Raw genomic sequence first — 22,928 nt, 5'->3', positions numbered from 1 at the left:
CCACGCGGCTAATCACCCGTTCTGTGGAAAACCCTTCGTTACCTAGAGTGATTTTAATTGATGCTGGGGGGTCCCGCGGTCTACCCTACAAGCAGTAGCACGGCCCTCCGAGGACGGTGCAGCAGACACCGGTGTGGACTGCTTGCACGTTCCAACCAGCTCGCGTTCCAGAGACACTCCCCGAGAAATCACTCTTACGACACCGACAGAAGAAAAACAGATTAAACATTCACCTGATTAAGTCTCTGGAAGTCTTCGTAGTCGTCAAGTATGGGGTCCCGCAGCCCGCCCTTGGCGAGGTGATCTTTACTCTTGCGGTCGGCGCTGATCTTCTTTTCCGAGTCCGGCGTAGTGAAGTACTGGGTGCAGCCGCTCTTCAGGTACTGTCGGGAACAATGAGCGTGAGCAGCTGTAGCTGTGTGTGAGGGTTGGGGGGGTGGGTGTTGGGCGGCGGACTCACGTAGTAGTCGTCTGGCTTGGTGAGGCGCAGGTAGGTGCGCAGGGGGGGCGGCGCGCCGGCACACAGCAGGTAGAACACGTGGTAGTTCCGCTCGGCGGGCGCCTGGCGACACACGCGCGAGCGCTCCAGCAGGTAGTGCGAGATGTGTCCGCCGGTGACGCTGCACGCGCCGCTGAAGTGCACCTCGATGAACTTGCCGAAGCGCGAGCTGTTGTTGTTGCGGGTCGTCTTCGCGTTACCGAACGCTTCGAGGATAGGGTTCGCTGAAAACATTATCTATTCTATACTAATATACAAATCTACAGTGGTTTTTACGGATGTTCCGTTATAACTACTGAACCATGCATCCGATTGACTTGAAACTTGGTATCCGTGTAGAAAATACATGTACTTAATGGATAGGAATATTTATATGAGTGTTGGACTCCCTACACCAGTTGCGGGGGCGTTAATGATAAGACTATGGGGGGGTGATAAATAATAATGTTAATTTTAAATGCCCAGCGAAGCGGACGGGTACAGCTAGTTTATTATAAGTTTGGAAACCCAGGAGAGGGAGTCTGGGTACAAATTTTAAAGTAAAACTTTTATTACATCGTCTCAAACTTTTTCGTCTGTGTGTTGCATGTCGCGTGACGGTCGACCGCGACGTAGGGATAAAGTGAAAGGCGCTCATCAGAGCAGCCAAGGCCAATATGGCGGCGCCTATAGTTCGCAGCAGCTGACCGTGTAGTGTAGTGTATAGATTATTACTCATTTGTGCCAGTGCTCTACGCTATTTTGTTTGTTTTTGTCAGTGTTTAATGTAAATGTTGTTTGTCAGAGTTAAATGTCTATAATGTGAAAAAAAGATTCACTTTTACCGTAGTTTCATAAAACCACACAATCCTTTTTTACGTTTTTTGCGTAAACCTATACACTCTAGTTCCTACTAAAATTCTCCATTACTTACGCATAATAATGATATAGCGTTCCCCCAATAACCCATTCAGATTTGACAGGACTCATCGATCACAACGAAGAGTTCGACGAGCCACTGAGTTTCTCGCCGGATCTTTCTAGTGGATCGCGATTCCAATTTGGTAGTAGATTCTGCCAAGCACTGCTCTTGCTAGGGCCAGTGTTAGTAAATTCTCAGGTTAAGCCCGTGAACTCTCACCACCAGTACGCGAATTACTAGAGTGGCGCTTTAAGTTACCAGCAAATAACTAGAGATAAAAGTGTCTCATTCTTACCAATAAAGTTGAAATTAGCTAGAGTTTGCCGGTGGCGCCTTACCGTCCAGTAGCTTCTGTTCGACGGGCCCCGCGCTCTTGGCCCACAGCTCGCACAGGTACTTGAGGATGTACTTGGTGGACTCCGTCTTGCCGGCGCCGGACTCGCCCGACACGATTATGGATTGCGACTGCTTGAACGCTTTCATGTCCCGGAACGCTTTGTCGGCTGCGGAACGAAATCCCTATTCACACAGATCGTTACGTACCGATCCTAGTACACGCAAAATATACAGATGCAACTCGGGATGAGTTATTGCTTCTGGCACTAGCTTGTGCGCTGTGCAGTACTAGTAAGATACGTTCATGATATTTTACATGTTTATATTTCGGTGATTAAAAATGGCTTATCTAAAAACACAACACCGGCCTTTACTGTCTGACTCGGTGGTGCAGTGGTTAAAGCCTCTGACTGTTGGGCCAAGGGTCGTGGGTTCGATTCCCACATCGGTCAAACATTCGTGTTATAAACAGTTTGTTTGCTCTTTTTCTGGATGTTTATCCATGTATATATTTAAATATACATAAATTTGCATGTTAGGTTCTGACATCCATAACACAGGGAATCCTAATTTGGGCCTTACGTGATTTTTTCCCAGAAATTTTCTAATTTATTACTATTTATTTTATATAGAGGCGAATGAGTTCAGGGTACATCTCATGTTGATTGGTTACCGGAGCTATAGACATCATAACGAGAATGCCACCCAGTTTGAAACATTAAGTGGAATTCTGAATAGTATTGCTTGACGGCTATCCCAGCTTTTAATCGGGCATCGCATGACGGCAGAAATAAGCAAGACGGTGGTCCTACTTCAGCGAGCTTCCAATACGCCTTACCATCACTTCATTATACGTACCGATAGCAAAAACATGAGGCGGAAGTTGTCCCAAAGATTTCCCTTGATACATTTTTATCGTGTTGGAAGAATACAGATCTGCTATTTCTTTGTAAGGATTTACCGCCAGTAGAATATTCGCCACATACGTCTGAAATTCATCGTGAAATATTACAATGTAAGCTTAATTCTACTTAAGCTTAGTTCTATTATGTGATGTGTCGGTGAGGTTAGGTCGATAGGCGATAATCTGGAAAGTTATTGCTTCAGCTGATCGAGGCGTTACACCAGTCATTGGCTATTCGGTAATTATACCGCACTATACGGTCATGAGTTCACGGTCCAACTTGAGACGGGAGGTCGTAAGGTAATGTTACTCTCGGATTTTTAAATCAGAACGGATATATGCTTCCTACGCCCTATGAATTTGTATCGTTGGTGACACAAGGTTGCTTAAATGCAACAAGTTTTACTACCGGTTTTTATGATGGTATACAACTGTATTCCAAACATAGTTCGAAAATTATAATATGGTATTAATAAGCCCAAGATTAGATCGTCATTTTAATTTGGTCAACGACGAAGAAACCGGAAGAAAATACTATAGGTTTTCATGTTATATTGTCAGGTGTGCAATTATTTAGCAACGACTTGTAAAAGTTATCGAGACGCGGAAGATATTGCGAGAGAACCTTCAGGTTCGTAAGGTACAACGCATCTAAATAAATGTCTATGGGTAATGTCTATGGTCTTTTTTTGTCAGGAATGGTCTAATATAAATGGTAAATGTCTATGGGCTCCAGTAACCACTTAACACCAGGTGGGCTGTGAGCTCGTCCACACATCTCAGCAATAAATAAAAAATCTGCAATAAATAAACTTCATATCCCAAGCTATCTACCTCTGTTCATCCACATTCTAGTAGATTCTACACCTCAAAGAAAACTTGTTGTCAAAGAAAGAAAAGAAATACTTTTGAGCTGAACTCGTCTGGTAGTAACAATACAATGTAAGAATATATAATAATATGTAATACAAGACAACCGTAAAGCTAATACTCGTACTCTTGAAAACCGATAGAGCATAAACTTTCAAGGTGCACAGTGGTGTGAACCATGCAACGCGTGCTTTAAACTTATTATAAAGTTTTTTATCGCTTTTCACACACATACACACACATCGGTTTTCGTAGATACAATTAAAAATACATTTAAGTTTAATTTCGCGTTTTTTTTAATTCCTTATATTATTTTCGATAGTTCGAATATTGTCTTCGTGGTCATGGACGCTCAAAGTAGAAGTGAAATAAAACGTAAAAGTTTAGAAACAGTTTTTCTTTAATTGACTATAGGAAAACGGAGATGCATTAAATATGTTCCCTACGATGCTATTATACAATAATTTTTTATTATTGCCCGTATAGGCAGACGAGCATACGGCCCACCTGATGGTGAGTGGTTACCGTCGCCCATGGATTTCAACAATGCCAGGGGTAGATCCAAGCTGCTGCCTACCGTTAGCCTACCTCGTTTGAAGAAGGACATGTCATAGCGCTCGGGAAATACCGTGGAGAGGAGCTCATTCCAAAGCTGGATGGTACGTCCCAAAAAATATCTTTGGAAACGCACTGTGGATGAACGCAGTGGCTCCAGGTAGTATGGATGAATTCTACTCTGGTGGCGAGCGGTGTGATGGTAAAACTGAGATTATAGAATTATTTCAAACAATTCCTCAGAGCACTCTCATAACCATCACGACTATATCGCAAGCCGAGACGAATAAGAGGAAGGGCAGTGAGCTAGTCCACCCGATTACCAGTTTTTTTTTTTAATCCTACCTAGCTGAGAGCCTTGAGAGGCTATTTCAGCGTAACTTTAACTAGTAGGTGAGCTTCACGGAGCTCAAACCTGACGACGTTGCTAACACGAACCCTAGCAAGAGCTGTACTTCGCAGAATCTATCACCGGATCGGAAACGCGACCCACTGAGAAGATCCGGCGAGAAACTCAGTGAGCTGTGTCTGAGGGTTAATTTACTCGTCGAGCCCTTCGTCGCAAGCGACGGGTTCGACGAGAACGATGACTGGTGAACCTACACCTACATTATACGGTCCAATGTTATTGATCTTTATGAATTAAACTGCTCACTGTCTTTAAATGCAGACAGCACTAAAATACTCAAAGTTTTTGTTGTTGTTGGAATTATAACTGTATTCACTTACGTATATCTTGTTCTTCTTGTAACGAGTCAAGATATTATTCAGGAGTGTTGCTTCATTCAAGAACATCAGCTCGCCTGAAATATGAGGAAAAAAATTATTAATTTACAACGAACCTAAGTTTCGGGCATTCTCTCTTCCAGTGTAAAACGTATAAACATTAAGAAACACTTGGTAGTAACAGTTTGTGGCAGTGACATAGATAATTCACATTTCACATAAATTAATAATTATAGATAAGCAATTCAAGCACTCAACAAAAACGTTTACGGGCGTCGGCCACTAGATGGCTTCGCTTCGATTCGTTTCTCATTGCTCCTGTAAATGGCAGTAACATATTACCTATCCTATATTTTATTCTTAATGAAGGATTTTGTGAATTTTCAGAAAAACCACAAATTGATAAAATTTGCCTATAACAAATAAAAACTTGTATGTTTTTTTTTCTGTTTAGTTAAACAATCATGAAATGCCTTAACTTTAATAACATATAAGTTCAGGGGTATCCGCTACAAGATGTCGCTAGTTTCCATACAACAAAAAATTATTGTCTCAAAGCATCGCAGTTTCAGGGCCCTGGTTAGTGATTTTGTTTTTTTTTATAATTATTATTACTTTCTTCATGCACTATCATCTTTAATAAGGAGTATGTACCAAACGAGAAGACTTTTTTTTTTATTGCCCTTGTAGGCAGACGAGCATACGGCTCACCTGATAGTGAGTGGTTACCGTCGCGGATGGACTTCAGCAATGCCAGGAGCAGAGCCAAGCCAAAGCTGTGTAAACTTACAGTTGTCGTCGACATCTTTATTGGGATCTCCAGCAGGGAATATATCCTCGAAGCTGCAAGTCCTCCTCGGGTACTTGTTGTCCAGAGGCACCACGTCCGCCTCCTCGCCCATGAGCTCGTGGAGCCGCGCCAGGACGAAGCCCTCGTTCGGCTCCCGGACCCATACTAACTGCTTGTCGATCGTCATTGTTCACTGGGGAAGAAGAATTGTGAGGATTAGCTTCACACGTGATATGCAGGTACCGGAGTCAGAATAACAATTTTTTTTAGACAGACGAGCATACGGCCCACCTGATGGAGAGTGATTACCGTCGCCCATGGACTTCAGCAGTGCCAGGGGCAGAGCCAAGCCGCTGCCTACCGAAAGAAATCAAGAAGAATAACGAATAACGAATCTAGAGCACCTCTCTTGGGACACAATATTGGAATGTCAATTGGATTGGTAAAAAAAATTCGCCTAGAGTAGTGATTCTCAAATACATTTGTGTGCCGCCAAAATTAAAAATTTTGGAAATTATTAAACATTCCATTTGTGTGTAGTGAGCACACGATTTTCATAATTAAAATTTTGAAATCGTTAACTGTGCCACGACACAAAAAAGGTTGAGAATCATTGGTCTAGAGATAAATAAAAGCTGAAATCTATTATTACAGCCAACTCTCCGAGTGACGGAATCATTCAGTTCAAGTCCAAGCAACTGTATGAATTTAATGACCCTTAATTTGGAATTTCTACATAACATTAGAGGTTGCCTAATTATAAACAATGGGGCATAATAAAAGTATTCTGACTACAGTTTCATACGATATACGAACATAAGATCTTGTACATATTATGAATGCATCCATAATATCACATCAATACTAATACATATGTATATACATACGTCACACAGTCCTTACAGTCTTGACACAGACCTTCAAACATATGTTTTGGAACTTATTGACATTATAAATTATATACTCGAATATAATTTGGTTACGACATATCGATGGCTTTTGTAATATTATTCATTATTTAAAAATGTTAGTACATTTGAAATTCGATACAAACAGGGTCGAATTCAAATCATCATACTAATCTTTTGATCTAGGGATTTAAACTAATAGATGTTCCCTTGAAAATCTTCGGAAACCGAGGAAATATTAATGAAAATAATACTATTATTTCCATAAAAAAAAAAAAACTGAGTAATGTTGCTTAGGAAACACAAAACAACGTGCATTTATTTAAATTAATCCTTAACTAGACTCGAGAAAATTGCACCGGTTTCTAAAGCCAACGATTCGCGGCCACTTACTTATATTATTAGTACTTAATTTCTAGCTCGACTGTTGTAGATTGTAGCAAAACGACTTTAGAATGTCATTGACCCCGAAAAATCTAGGTCGTTGACCGTTGCGAAACATCTTAACGCCAAAGAACAATAAACAGTCTCGGATTCAACACGGCTGAGTTCGACCCTGACCGACTGCAACATTATCAAAAACGGTAAAACTTAATTAATAACATGAGTGCACAACGCGCTCCGAATGACCAAGTGGCGTTTCTCAGTTACGTAATCGACACTACGTCTACTGTATCTTTCGAATGAATAATTAACACGCTCTCGGAGCCACGAAGCGTACTTTCCTGTGTGTTACGTCAGAGATTTTATAAAAAAAAAATTACATGAAAACATTGTCAGACGCTCCGTCACGGCTGGTGACCGCCGGAAGCGAAACAGTGATCGTTCACCACGGTTCGCACATAATTACACTATGTTTTACTGGTTTAACGAGTATTGAATAAGCGTAAAGATATCGTGTGCTTGGGATGATCGGCATAGCACAGCGCGCAAATATTCGAAGCACTAGGCCACTGAGTTTCTCGCCGGATCTTATCTGTGGGTCGCGTTTCCGATCCGGTGGTAGATTCTGGGAAGCACTGCTCTTGCTAGAGCCAGTGTTAGCAGTACCTCCTAGTTTGAACCCGAGAGCTCACCTACACGTTAGGGTAACGCTGATATAGCCTCTCAAGACTATCATCATAGGTAGGGAAGGAACAAAAAGCACCGAAAAAATTCAAGCACAGGGCTGAGCTGACGACTTGGCTAATGGTGGGCGGTAATCGAATAATTTGTAACAACATTATCTTTTGTAACAAAAATAATTAAAAAAAAGAAAACATACAAAACATAACATAATAATATAAAAAAATACGTAATGCGAAACATTGAACATCCACGTTCTTGAAGTAGTTTAAAATTTTAATATTTAAACGGACCCATAACCTTTATATTACTATATTTATGTCACTCTTGTTGACTGTTATATCGATTTTACTGGCACTTTTTTAGTTTAGAACCTTATCACTCTATACTTATTGTATCAATCTATTTGAAGATCTTTACGATCGAATTCTCAAGATACTAGATACATAATCTAATCTGATCGTTTCTATAGTGGACTTTTATTTTATTTTCCATATTAAAAACCAAATAAAACGATAAAGTTTTGTTGGAATACGATCTAACTAATATAGGTGTTATTATTATCGTATTGAGTGCGTTTGTATTGCTTTGATGGGTGGACGAGCTCAGAGCCCACCTGATGTTAAGTGGTTACTGGAGCCCACAGACATCTCCAACGTAAATGCGCCACCCACCTCGAGATATAAGTTCTAAGATCTCAGTATAGTTACAACGGCTACCCCACCCTTCGAACCGAAACGCATTAGTGCTTCACGGCGGAAATAGGAGGGGTGGTGTTACCTACCCGTGCGGACTCCCAAGAGTTCATACCACCAGTGATTACGCAAATTATAATTTTGCGGGTTTGATTTTTATTACACGATGTTATTCCTTCACCGTGGAAGTCAATCGTGAACATTTGTTTGTTTGTTCGTATAATTCACGCACCGTTTATTGGATTGTAAAGTCAACCTTATCCACACCAAAGAACAACTGAAAATAAATATGAAAACATATTCTTTTATTTATATAACCTTAAATACATTTTACAACGAAACAAATGGAAAACACGAATAGGTAGGAAGTTAGGAAGTCTGTGATTTCAAAAACTGCTAATACATATTAGAGAAATTTACAGTATTTTCTTTGGTTAGGACGAACCACCACAGACATAGAAATAGTTGAACTACTAAACTTTACGTGCGTGCAAGACTACGAAGATTACTTCTGAGCAGAGGAAGTTGTAAAATGAACTCTAAAAACGCGAAATTAGGCTGTAATTGATGTAATTTTTTTATTTTATTTTTTTATTTATTTCTTGTTAACATAGAAGTAAAAACACAATCATAATTTGCATCTTTGCTTGCTTTGTCCGCGCGGGTAGGTACCACCACCCCGCTTATTTCTGTCGTGAAGCAGTAATGCGTTTCGGTTTGAAGAGTGGGGCAGCCGTTGTAACTATACTTGAGACCTTAGAACTTATATCTCAAGGTGGGTGGCGCATTTACGTCGTAGATGTCTATGGGCTCCAGTAACCACTTAACACCAGGTGGGCTGTGAGCTCGTCCACCCATCTAAGAAATAAAAAATAAAAAAATAACTAGGTCAAGGGTTCCCAAACTTATTTTGTCTACTGCCCACTTTGGGAATAAATTATTTTTTAACACCCCCATTTTTTCACCTATTTAAAAACCACTATAACGACAGCTCAGTCGGTGTCGAAGAGTCCCCCCCTTTTTCTGGGTCTCTTACCCCCCGCCCCCCTTTAGGCCTGCAGCGCCCACAAGGGGGCGTTATTGCCCACTTTGAGAAAGGCTGAACTAGGTGATAAAAGTCTGTATCTTAAGCAGAAGACTAAGACTAAGACAATAATGAAATGTCGTAGGTGGTACATTCATTTAGTTGCAAGAAAAAGAACAAAAAACACCAAAGATGATTCAGCTTTATCACTACATTTATTACGCAGGTCTAAAGTCCCTAACATCAATAATATTCGTACGAACCCTGACATTTGGTCGGGGTGGACTTTGATGGTCGCCGTCTTGCTACGGAAATAACGGCTTGAATCTTTAGGCCCGAAAGGTCATATCCGTTTGTAGGTTATGCGTGGCATTTTGTGACCTAGCTAGCTACCTTTGGCGTGATACTTCCAAACGATTGTCATGACTCCACCTTGTTTCTTTTAAACCCTGCTTTAATGTATTTAGGGGAGTACATTTTTTTATTGAAATAAATCTTTGCTATCCATTGTGAGGTTGGTGAATGTTGGAAGGGGAATGTCCTTAGGGTAAATTGCTGATAATCAATTACAAAACAAATATTATTTATGTTTTAAATGTAGTATACATAAATTTCTTAATCAGACATGAGTTACTGTCGCATTTAAGAAAGTTGGCTAGTAAACCAAAATAAATCTGTACAGATATATAAAAAAACTAGCGGACCCGACAGACGTTGTTCTGCAAAAATTCATTCAAGTCGATCCAGCAGTTTAGTTGCAGTATAGATAAATAACCAAGATACCGACGGCAGCGCCATATGCCAGGCTGATTTGTGAATCTAAAGTATCTAAACCATCCAGGGTGCCGCCCAAACGCATACAAAAAAAACATTCAAATCGGTCAAACCGTTTAGGAGTTCAGTGACAAACACACGCACAGAAGAAATATATATTATTATATATAAAGATATGTATAGTATGAAAGTATATTTAAAGTTGAGGATTATGTGCTCCTTACAGTCACCCATTCAATTACCTTCAAGGACTGACATTAATTGAATTATCTGGGCTCACATGATTGAGACAAATGTCAAGTTCAGACACCACCACTGATTGGTTATTTGTGCGTTTCATTTATTGTTGATCGGGACTTTTATTTCTTTAGTTGGAACAAGGAGTAATGTCGTCCTTCTCCTCCTGCTTCAATCGGTGATGCGTCCGCCTGTGACCTTTTTTTTGTGATTTGTAGCCAGTTATGTTTGGAACTTACGTTACCACTTATGTTGTGTGCGGATGCTCGGACACTTGGTCACTCCATCTTTTTTGGCTTCGACCTCTGGATCGTCTTCCATCCACTTTACCCATCACTATGAGTCTCTCCAGGTTGTCAAAGGGCTTTCTTGCTATATGAACAAAATACTGGAGCACTCTAGGCATATGGTGGATAGCCTCTTGTCAAGTTTTAGCTCGTTGAGGATGGAAGCGTTCGTCCGGAAAACTGTCTAAGGGATGCGCAATATTCGCCGCCATCATCACATTTCAAACGCGTCTATGCGTGGTCGTAATGACGTAAAACAGAATATTTACATATATACTTGTTTAACTTCAAATTGTTGAATACACACAAAGGTGTGATTGAATAAAAACTAGTTCAAGTATTGTGGGCATGACTCTGTAACAAGTTACTCAAGAAACCTTAGACAAGTTCTAGAATATTCGCGGTCTATTTGGGATTTTGTGAGTCACAGATATGATTACAAAAATTGCTAAAACAGTGCACCCTTAATATAACGAACCTCAATATAACGACAACAAATACAAGACAACAAGGAGATAACAAATTCTTAGTTATCTCCTTGAATTTTCCATAAGAATCAATGTAAAATATATCTTTACATTGCGAAGATTTCTTGCGAACAGCTTCTTTATAACGGATTTTCAACTATCAAAAAAAGTGTAAATATCTCTAATTAACGACTTTTGTCAACCCACAACCTTTATATAACGTCTCCACCAGTATGACCTCTAATCCTATAGTATGTGAATCAGTCTCGACATGTTTGAGAAGAATTGTAACCTACCTAATTGTTTTTAAATAGAAAATACATACAGTAATTTGGTAAAATGTGTTATCATTTATAAGTTTTTCGTTATAACAAGATCAGTACGTAATGTTGTGGTGAATAAAACAATTTTTTTTACCTCATTTTAATAAATGGTAGACAAACCTAACCTTAATATAACAAACTTCAGTTTACCGAATTATTGATATAATGAATATTTACTCGTTCCCTTCAGATTTGTTATATCGAGGTTGCACTGTATTGCTAATAATAAATTGTAAAAGTCGTTTTAATCAAACCAGCGGTTGTCGGGTAACGTTTAATAGTCCACGAAAAACTTCAAACATATTTGGTAACGTCGACAAAATAAGTAGGTTCTCAACACTCAAATTATCAATTATATTTGATAGTTTTTCTTGTGCCTTTGGTCACAGTTTTTACTGGTGGTAGGATCTCTTGTGAGTCCGCACGGGTAGGTACCACCGCCCCGCCTATTTCTGCCGTGAAGCAGTAATGCGTTTCGGTTTGAAGGGTGGAGTAGCCGTTGCGACAATACTGAGACCTTAGAACTATATCTCAAGGTGTGTGGCACATTTACGTTATAGATGTCTATGGGCTCCAGTAACCACTTAACACCAGGTGGGCTGTGAGCTCGTCCACACATGTAAGGAATAAATAAAAAAAAGTTGTGCCTTGTATTGTAAAATATTGGTCAAGATTATTTAGAGAGATTATAGATTGCGATTGCATGCAGCAGAGATGCGAATGTTGCGATGGATGTGTGGAGTAACGAGAAAGGATAAAATACGGAATGAATATGTTAGAGGAAGTCTGAAAGTGGCACCTGTGACGGAGAAGCTGAGAAGTGCGCGTTTGGGATGGTATGGATATCTGATGAGACGAAATGAAAATGAGGTTGGTAAGAGAATGTTAACTATGAATGTGGAAGGATATAGAGGAAGAGGTAGACCTAAGAAGAAATGGATGGATTGCGTGAAAGATGATATTATTATGTGTAAGAGGGGAGTGAATGAAGAAATGGTACATTATAGAAGACTATGGAAGGAGAAAACATGTTGCGCCGACCCCAGATGGTCGAGATTACTAAGTATTCTTGTGCCGTTCAATAGTTCGGCGCCACCTTACCCGGCGTCAATAACTTTCACTGTTCAAAAGCTTATTGATACAAAATGTTTACAAGTACACGTTACGGTCGAAAGAGTTGTGCTTGCAGAACGGAACGGGAATTGCACAACGCGGAGGTTGAAGATAGCCGAGTTGGATAAGATCGTATATTGAAATACTTCATGTTCGAAGGGCAGGTGACCGTTATTCTAAATACACTTTATACTAAGATATCAGGATATATTCACGTATTAGTTTAAGTATTAAAATATTACATCACTACATAGTATAAAAAAAAGTCGCTTTCTCTGTCCCTATATCCCTATGTATGCTTAAATCTTTAAAACTACGCAACGGATTTTCATGCCGTTTTTCTAATAGATAGAGTAATTGAAGAGGAAGGTTTATATGTATAATAACATCTATTAAATAGTGGAGAAATCAATAATAAATTACAGTTTCCGAAGCGAAGCGAGGGCGGGTCGCTAGTAACGAATATATTAGTATTAGCTAATATTGATAAATATCGGTATTAACCCATCTATAATCATGGAGCTACAACATTCCTTTCACGAAAGACAAAGACGAAAACGGAAGACTCAAGAGGACTTAAGCCTTTTGAACTAATTCGAAATAGTGTTACAATGATAGTGTCGAAATTAAAGAATACACGAACAAAGTGTTTTTAGGCTTAATAGACGCTAAGTAAGGTCAGTGGACTTTGTTCTTAGAGACATTAGTCAAAATAGTAATATAGTTTACGTTAAATTAAAATTACTTATTAACTTTATTGAGCTAGATTGTAATCCTAGTATTGCGCCGCACGTAGGTTTTGGTCCAAAAATACGAAAGTCAAATAACATTGAGGATGTAATTTTTGATCAACATTTCAAATCTGTAATTGACGTAACTTAATTTTTAAAAAATTAAATTCATGATAAAAATTCCACTCAATTCAATACGAGAAAACATGGGTCATCCAGATCCCTCGGTATTGAATCAAAGTTACCGTGATCCCGTAATGGGCGTGTTACAGTGATCATTCAGTGAACTTGAAATTATACGCACACAAACATCGGCCATGCACGGTAATGTGGCTGTGTCAAGACAGATGTTCCGTGACTAACTGTTTAAACATTCAAATGTAGGTAAAACTGTTTTAGTCCTGCATTAGAAGATTTCCAACGAGATTCTAAATTCGTTGTATATAATCTCTCTCCTTTTTTTGGGTTTTAGTAGTGTCTTGTAACTCTATTCCAATTACGAAGTCCCTTTTGAAACTTCTTAGAACATCATTCTTCACGTTTCGCATAATTTGACGGCCGTCTGGTGTAGTGGTAAGTGACATGGTCACTACACAAGGGGGTCGCGGGTTCGAATCCCGCCAAGGGAAGATATTTGTATGATAAATATAGATGTCTTTTCCAGGGTTATGGATGTCTAATAAATATATGTATGTGTATAATAAAAATATTACATTTATTTCCGTTATCTGGTACCTGTAACACAAGTTCTTTACGAACTTACCACGGGACCAGTTAACGTGGCGTGATTGTTAGTAAATATTTATTTATTTAATTATTTAATTTGAAATAATAATCATTTTTTGTTCATGGTCGTAAACATCATTTAAAAAATAAACAATCAATCTAAATCATTAAACAATTAATTCACACACACAATAACATATATTTCATGGGACTTCGTGTAGAACTCCGCTTCCAACAGTCTGGAAATAATACACAGATTGCAGTAGTTCACTTAATTCCGTATTGCTTTATTTTTAACTCCACTTGTACAATCTTTAGATATCTGCTCACTACTGAATACACTGCTTTCTGTCTCGTTTTTTCAGACTACCGCCTTTTTTATTATGTCACGTCCCCACTACTGCCATTGGTCCCACCAACAGTGTTGCTATTTGGCAATCCGAAAATTGCCTTAACTTTGACATGTTAAATTTAATTTAATTATTTTACAACAAACCTTACATTCGTAATTAGAATAGAGTATAGTAGTAGTACCTATGCTCCGTTTTTGTTGTTTTTTAGTAGTATACACAGTTTAAACAACAAGAATATGTCAGAATATGATCGTCAATTAAAACTAATTGTAACGTTTGCATTACGACCAGCAACTGAAATTGCATGTAGTGACAGGTCTAAAATTCAAAAGATGGCCAGTCATTTTTCTATTGTAAACCTTACCGAGTAAGATTGAATTTTGGTTACACATATTTGGGGGGTGAAATGGTTCAAATGGTGATTTGGTTCATGCGACATTTAGGCAACTTTACAGGAGAGCCATTTAAAGGTTAAATTTTCTTCCGATATTTGAATGACCAAACACAATTGAATTTCAATTAAAAACATCGTATTGTTGATACTAATACCAAATAAAACGCACCTTTAATTACAAATAGCAAATAGCCTATCATCATATTTTATATCCTATAGCGAGCCTTTCATCCCTCGATATAATATATTGCAGATAAATACGAAATATATCCAATTTTTTTGGAATCAGTTTACATTCAGAGAATTGCAGCCACCTTGGAGAGTATAAAAAAATCACATTTTTTTCAAAAATTTCCCTGGCACAACGGCAGAATTACTTTATCTATAAATTTATCTTCATTCAGCGTTGGACTTCTTAGAAGGTTTCTTTAGTCATTAATATTAAAATTGGTTAATAGGATTTACTTTTTCGTTCAATTGTTTCTACAGACGTAGAGAATCGTCGTGTAATGAGCGCGAGATTGTACCGTTAAAATTGTTATAATTATGAAGAAGTCAAGTTAGTGATTTTTCCGTATTGGAGCGCCAAATTGTCGTGGCGATGAGTCACAACATCCAAGTGAACTCAACGTCCATTAGCTAACCTCCGGGGTCGTGTTGCGATTTCGCACCGACCTTATTAATCTCAATTCAAAGCTATGATATAGTTAATAGCCAAACTGTCGTATCAGGCGAACGAATATCTTCCAAACATCGATTGAGCTAGTAATATTCACATTTCGTAATCTATACTCATCATATTATAAAGCTGAAGAGTTTGTTTGTTTGAACGCGCTAATCTCAGGAACTACTGGGCCGATTTGAAAAATGCTTTCAGTGTTAGATAGTCCATTTATCGAGGAAGGCTATAGGCCTATATAACATATATATATAGGTATATATAACATCACGCTAAGATTAATACAAGCAGAGCACCAATAAAGAATGTTTCAAAATCGGGTATTTTTTAACTTTTGAGAGCTTCCGCTTCGTGCGCTGCTAAAATAATGTAAAACAGAATTGTTCCCCTTTAAAAGATCTAAAAAAAGTCCGTGACAGCATATGTCTATATGTTAAGGTTGGCTCTCTATAACGTTTTTTATGCTAACCACATTTGTTCTAAAATAAAGCATTATTTGTGAAGGTGTTTTTATAAAGATGATATTATTCTACGTAAATGAAGAGGCGGGTAAAATTATAGCGTATGCCAAACTAACTATTCCACGCGGACGAAGTCGCGGGCAAAAGCTAGTCCTAATATACATAAATTACGTGTCACGTTATTTGTCCGCGATGGACACCTAAACTACTGAACCGATTTTAACTTTTTTTTTAAATACATATGTGTTTTGTTCCAACTTAGGCCATAGGATGGTTTTTATTTCATTTAATGGTCGCAATATTTATTAATTAACAATACAATGATTTCTTATGTTGATTATTAATAATTGTAAGTTTCATAAGTCCAAAACAGATGGCGCCTTAAATCAGTTTTTACAGACAATTGTAATACTGTCTGACATTAATATCTCATAGATGGCGCTGTATTAAAAATACCAACGTGTCTCATAAGCTACAATTTAATGGCATAAACACCACGTATTGCTGAGGCTAAAGTATATGTGAAATTTATTTCGTAGTAAACGCAATATGGTGATATCCAATTGTTCTTACTTTCTTAATTTTTGGTATTAGCATAGCCGGCCACGTGTTATTTAGAAACAAAAACCTTAGCCACAGCAACGTGTGGCCGGGTCTGCTCGTTAGAGATATGTTTTAGGGATTGCCTAGTCAATGCTGTGTTGGTAATCAGACGGCCAACTTGCTATTTGCGTTGTGTTTGTGTTGAAGTTCCGACCGATAAACACTTTTACTGTAAAAAGACGGCGGATCCGTCTGTTTGTTTTAGTTAAATCCGTTTACAAATACGAAGAGCTTGGCGTCGTTAGGGTATTTTAAATAACACTATAGAGACCCAGACGCATGCATGCATTCTAAAATTCTGGTATTTTGAGAAAACAAAGAGTTAGCAGACGAATTTGGTGGCGCTGAGAATGTTTTATATTGATTGTTCATTGACAGTGACAAAAACAGCTTTCAGTCCAATTCATACCCTTCATTTCTAACAGCAAATCATATAACTGACTGAAGTTGAATTGAATCGTTCTTACTTACTTTTTTTCGAATATACATTATGAGCCCATAAATTACCTCATTAGAGAAACAATAATTTAAAACTCGGACAAAGTTTCTTCTTCAAAGTCAAGTTTCTCTTCACCGATTTCTGATTCATATTCAAACGTTAAAATCGATTTGAACGAACCGTACTTATTCTTTTATTTTATTTCAGTCAAGGTTCAGAAGACAATAGAACATATTAGAATAACTATGAATTTTGAACGGTGCATTTTCTACAATAATAGTTACCGAGATACGCCAATCAGCGGCTATTTTAGTGTAGTTCTCGCTGAATTCGATTTTTCGTATTGGAGGGTATAAAGATAACTCAATATTAAACTGAGCATCGAAGTAATTAGGTATAATAGAAGTTTGTTTAATACAATTTATATTCGCAAGAACAGACGTGAATAAAGAATGAATGTTTGTGGTCGTCGTGGCCTAACGGATAAGACGTCCGGTGCATTCGTGTTGAAGCGATGCACCGGTGTTCGAATCCTGCAGGCGGGTACCAATTTTTCTAATGAAATACGTACTCAACAAATGTTCACGATTGACTTCCACGGTGAAGGAATAACATCGTGTAATAAAAATGAAACCCGCAAAATTATAATTTGCGTAATTACTGGTGGTAGGACCTCTTGTGAGTCCGCACGGGTAGGTACCACCGCCCCGCCTATTTCTGCCGTGAAGCAGTAATGCGTTTCGGTTTGAAGGGTGGGGCAGCCGTTGTGACTATACTGAGACCTTAGAACTATATCTCAAGGTGTGTGGCGCATTTACGTTGTAAATGTCTATGGGCTCCAGTAACCACTTAACATCAGGTGGGCTGTGAGCTCGTCCACACAGCTAAGCAATAAAAAAAAAAAAAAAAAAAAAAAAAAATGTACTCTTTAATTACGCGTTTTTTGATACATTTCGTTTTTTTCCCTACATTACGCTGGTAGCCTCTTAGGCTACTACTAAGTCCGGACGGATAAAAGGTGAAAAAAAAAAAAACAATATTAGCCCTAGCAAGAGCAGTGCTTTGCAGAAAGTACCACCGAAGTTCATTTCGTAATTTCTATCGTTCTAACTTGAAGTTTACGCCTATATTAAGTGTATAATCTATGGTTTACGCAGTCAATTAACTCCTCTACAAGGTTACTTTCTAATTTCGACCTCATGTCTCAGGAGACAGGTGGCGGACATCCATAGCGGTTATTATCAACACCGGTTACATAAGACCCAGTGGATCACGAGCTCGTCTCGTCTGCACATTTGCATTAATAAAGTAATGAAAAGTTGCTTGTTGTTGTTTTATAAAACAGCTTACGTAACCTCATTCAAAATTCTTTATCACATCGAGAAGAAAGCGTTGACGATGAACATTCAACGGAGCAGAAAAATACACCAATTTGCGTTTTTAAGACCCAATTTTTCGGAAAAGAAATTTTCAATTACAATTCGTGATACTAGTAAACAAAAATGTATTTTTTTTTATATTAACGAGACTGTTGCCCGCTTGTACTCGTACACAAGTTGATGCCGTCATTAATGGTTCATGGCTATTATTACCAAGGGAATAACCGTGCCACTTTATGACGTAGCGGTAGGTAGCGGTAGTCGGCCTTTTGACATAGCCGATGCTTTTGATCGACGGTGACGATTAAGATCAGGTTGACCGTAGACTTGTCTCAGGTTGATAATGTAGCTATATATTTTCACGAATAGATACTAGATAATTCGACATCTCGGAGCTCAAAGGGCGTAATCGCCAATTCAGAAAAAAAAACCTTTTTAAGGCAGCCCGTATGTTTAGTCGTCGAATTCACCGAAATATGTCGTTTATGACTCCATTTTGTAGGTAGAAAATAAAACAAATATTTTTTGCTTTTGTGTTAATTTATAAACAGCAACCTAAACGCGAGAGACGAAAACAACACCCTAAATGAACAAATGTTTTTATGTTGTTCACACTTCCATTAATATCCCGGGGCACATTTACATGCATGCAACGTTATTACGCTTTTACAAGCGTAATGAAGTTTTAGTGTTATACATTGAAAAATAATAAGACTTTTGGTCTTAGATTGTTTATTTGTAAGCCAAAAATAAAAAATGGTTATGTCGAAAATGATATTTTTTTTGTTTTTTTTTTGTGTTTTGGAGTCCTTGTAAAATCCTTTAAGTCCCGCGAGATATTAAAGAAACTTCTATTGAAATTAAAATGTACAGATCTAGAAACATGTACAGCGTTATGTTCAAACTTCAATGAGCATTAAAATAATAAGCTAAATTAGTCATCGTTGATCCGTAATTCATTGTCAAGGTGAACGTCCAAACATCACGTTTTGGCGCCTTCGATGGAACCGGTTCCTCGTAATTCGGTCATACTCTGAGCGAACCTGAACAGTTAAATGTTGCGAGCCAACGTAATGGCGCAGAAGTCGCAACGATTTCGCGTTTTAGTAGCGGGTCACAATCATGACATTCCGAGCCGAGCTTACCCTGTATATAGCTCCAAAACGATACCTATTATTACGGGTGACCTGGTGTCAATGGTTGCCCTTAGACATTAAGACGTGTATGACACGTTTGGACGCAAGTTCAGTCTCAATTCGAATGTATAACAGTGGCCCAATCTTCAAGTCAGAAAGCTTGACTGACATGCGAAAGTAGTGCAAGATACCAAGCGCTTGTATTATTACTAAGTGCCTGCTCACAACACGTCCTATTTACTGTACTTATGCAAAAAGCAGTCTGCGTAGAATATACTAACATAATAAACAACGTGTTTAGTGTTTACCAGAATCATAGACACGACACGTGATGTTCATATCCATTTTTTGTTTGTCTGCTTGTTCTTTCGAACATCACGCAAAACTGAATCACTGTTGTGTTTGAGATTGGACTTAACACTTTTATAATTTATTTACCTCGTCACTTTGAGGAGCCATAAATTAGCAATTTAAGTTTTTTCACAACCGCAGCTAATACACATTGTATTCCTATTTCAAGTATATTCAAATTGTTCAAGCATAGGTTGGTTGGAAGTTTAAAAATCTTATTTATAGTTGAAAATGTATTAAAAATGCAACGAAATTTAGTAAGAGTTTTAATACTTTCTCCATTGATGTTCTTTCTAACACCGCTTTTTTTGAAGAGATCGCTGTTAGCGATAAAATCACTGTTTGTACCAATGTTTTAATAAACATTTTACATGATTAATTTATCTCTTTTGTGTGTAAGGAAGTGTAGATAACAAACAATGAGTTTGGAAAATTCGTCATTGAAGATTCCTTCTTCGCTGTAGGTATTCAAGTGAAATAGCGTATACAAAACCTGAATTTAAGTCTATTAAAATTTTGACACAATGAACTATTTAAGGTTTTATCGGCATTAAATAAAATTTCAAAAGCATATTTTAAAACTGTAAAATCACAATCCACAAAGAAATCTGACACAAATAGGTAGGCTTGCTTTAAATTCTCAAATAATTAACGGTCACAGAAACCAGGGGACAAAACAATTAAACCGATCGTAGCGTGAAAACAACGCAGAGTAAAAACAAAATGGTGTAATAGTTTTGTGTTATGAAAACTATTACACCATTTTGTTTTTACGTTTTATGGAAGTCGAAAGTGAAACCGCGTATCCGTGTATAGATGTATCCACAAAGCATGACTATGGATAACAACGCTTTTTTCGAATTGAAACGCTTCTTGGTGAAGACTTGCAGTTTTTAAAGAATTCAATTAATGGCATTTACGGGCCAACCCATTTGGTGTTGAGATCTTAGTGGATACCAAAGAGAAAACCACAAAGAATATAACTACGATTTTTTTTTTTTTGCATAGATGGATGGGTAAGCTCATGGCCCACCTGATGTTAAGTGGCTACCGGAGCTCATAGACATCTACAATGTAAATACCGCCATTCACCTTGAGATATGGGTTCTAAGGTCTCAGTATAGTTACAACGGCTGCCCTGCCCTTCAAGCCGAAACGTATTACTGCTTCACGGCAGAAATAGGCAGGGTTGTGGTATCTATCCGTGCGAACTCACAAGAGGTGCTACCACCAGTAAAAAGTATGTCCGACTTTAGAAATTTGGGTTGGCAGGTAATTAATTGGTTGCGTCAGAAATTAGCGGGACGATGTAAAGATCACTGGGATATCGATATGATATTTATCAGTAGCATAACAACCACACAATTTGTCAGGTGTGATCTTATTGGATTGTTACATGATGGGATTGTGAAATGCGACTGCTGTTCCTTCGCCGTGAGATACTTTGTAAGCACAAATGATACGTTAGATGGAAAATAGCTTCCTGAATAACACGTAATAAATGGGTTTTAAATAAGGGTGTATTTTTTCTTGTTCTGTATGCTATAAAAACACGAAAATGATTCTCCATTTAAAAAAACGAAGAATTATTTTCGTTTTTTTAGTTACTATGTACATATTATATTGTGCTCATAGTGACACTTTGAGTGCTGTGTGCGCCTGTAACGGTATTTGACCCAGTCGTTTAGAAGATACTTATTATTTTATGTTTTTTTTTTTGTGAAATTGCCGATTGTTTATCGATAAAAATAATAGATATAGTGATCCCCGAAATAGCGGTGGACATTCACAATGTTGGAATGGATTGTTACGGACGCATCCTGGATATATTTGGTAATAGCATTAAAGCTACATAATTTCTTAGGAAAATTGATACCTGTTTATATTTATTTGGCGTACAATCGTTGCCCTTACGGTACACCGTGGGGCGGAGTTCATTCCAGAACAGGATAAGACGACTGCATGCACCATTGTAATAGGTACAATCGCCACGGTCACGTTAAAGAGCAAAGTGAAACCTTATATTTATATTTAACTGTATATTATTATCTTACGTAACTTAATGGTTCACACAATCTATATATATAAAAGAAAGTCGTGTTAGTTACACTATTTATAACACAAGAACGGCTGAGTTGATCTGGCTGAAAATTGGTGGGGAGGTAGCTTAGAACCAGGAGAAGGACATAGGATACTTTATCCGTCTTGCATTCGCCATGATCATAAACAAATCACAAGGTCAATCCTTAAAAGTTTGTGGTCTGAATCTAGAAAATGCATGTTTTTCCTATGGTGTTATGGTGGTGAACATGCCATATTATATGTGGCATGTTCACAGGTTGGAAGACCCTCTGCGTTATTTGCACTTGATAATAAAAACGATAAAAATTTCGTCTATCACAAGGTGCTAAAGAGTGGACGACGCCATGCACTAAAATACATGGCCAATAAAGAACCATTAAAATACTTGCTTTTTTAATTTACATTAATTATCCAAATAAAAAAATTACCTTGACAAAATCAAAAGTCTGCTCATTTATTGCCACTAAGGCGGAACAAAGTTCGCCGGGTCAGCTAGTTTGCAATAAAGCCGATCAATTCTACGAAACTAAACGTGCTCAAAAGGAAAGATAGTCTCGATATCAATTATTTCGGTTAACATGAATAACGTTACAAAGATTAACAAAATTCTGTACAATGAACCAAAAAAACAGATTACAAATAATCATAATCCTGATCGTAAAACGGTAAACGCGTATCGGTACTATCAAGCGATTACATGTAGAACAAAGTCAATGAGGTCGAGTCGTCGATAGGAGCTAGGTTAACGAGTAATTCAACGTTAATATACTCATGCATGGCCTTTTCAATTGATATCGCTGGTTCCCCTGCCTGGAAATGCTACACTACTACTATACGTCGCTTGGTATTTGCGATACGATCAACAGGATTGTCGGCGAATTGTTCGGGGACTATTAGTTTCAAGAAATCAGTTGCATTCGTGTTCTTGTTTACTTCCAAGATACGGAATTGAGGGTCGAACCTCCTTTGAAGTGTCCGCGCAAAGGGGTCACGCGGGGTATGTATTGACGGTCTGCAGATGTTGAGAGCAGACCGCGGGCCCAAGGATATTGTAGAGCCCTACCACACCAAACGACCCCCTTTGCACTCTGCCATTTGACGTCCGATCTCCGCTCGGGTT

General features: G+C 38.1%; 1 protein-coding gene across 2 annotated transcripts in view; it reads right to left on the bottom strand.

Moving 5' to 3' along the window:
- Positions 1-22,928, bottom strand: part of jar (Myosin heavy chain 95F jaguar) — a 52,612-nt gene that overhangs the window by 17,102 nt on the left and 12,582 nt on the right. Inside the window, exons 2-7 of one of the 2 annotated variants that reach the window (XM_089729625.1) lie at positions 5,582-5,774; positions 4,795-4,868; positions 2,595-2,724; positions 1,739-1,903; positions 461-723; positions 234-383 (exon numbers count right to left, since the gene is read on the bottom strand). In XM_089729625.1, the coding sequence (XP_089585751.1) occupies positions 234-383; positions 461-723; positions 1,739-1,903; positions 2,595-2,724; positions 4,795-4,868; positions 5,582-5,768 (969 nt within the window). In that variant the 5' untranslated portion in view covers positions 5,769-5,774. Of the gene's footprint in view, positions 1-233; positions 384-460; positions 724-1,738; positions 1,904-2,594; positions 2,725-4,794; positions 4,869-5,581; positions 5,776-22,928 lie in introns of both variants that reach the window. The other variant, XM_089729624.1, reaches the window with a different exon arrangement.

The sequence above is a fragment of the Bombyx mandarina genome, chromosome 09, assembly GCF_030267445.1.
Source record: "Bombyx mandarina strain Sakado chromosome 09, ASM3026744v2".
NCBI classification, from domain to species: domain Eukaryota; kingdom Metazoa; phylum Arthropoda; class Insecta; order Lepidoptera; family Bombycidae; genus Bombyx; species Bombyx mandarina.
The sequence above is the reverse complement of the archived record's forward strand: the minus strand, read 5'-3'. Positions and strand labels throughout refer to the sequence as shown.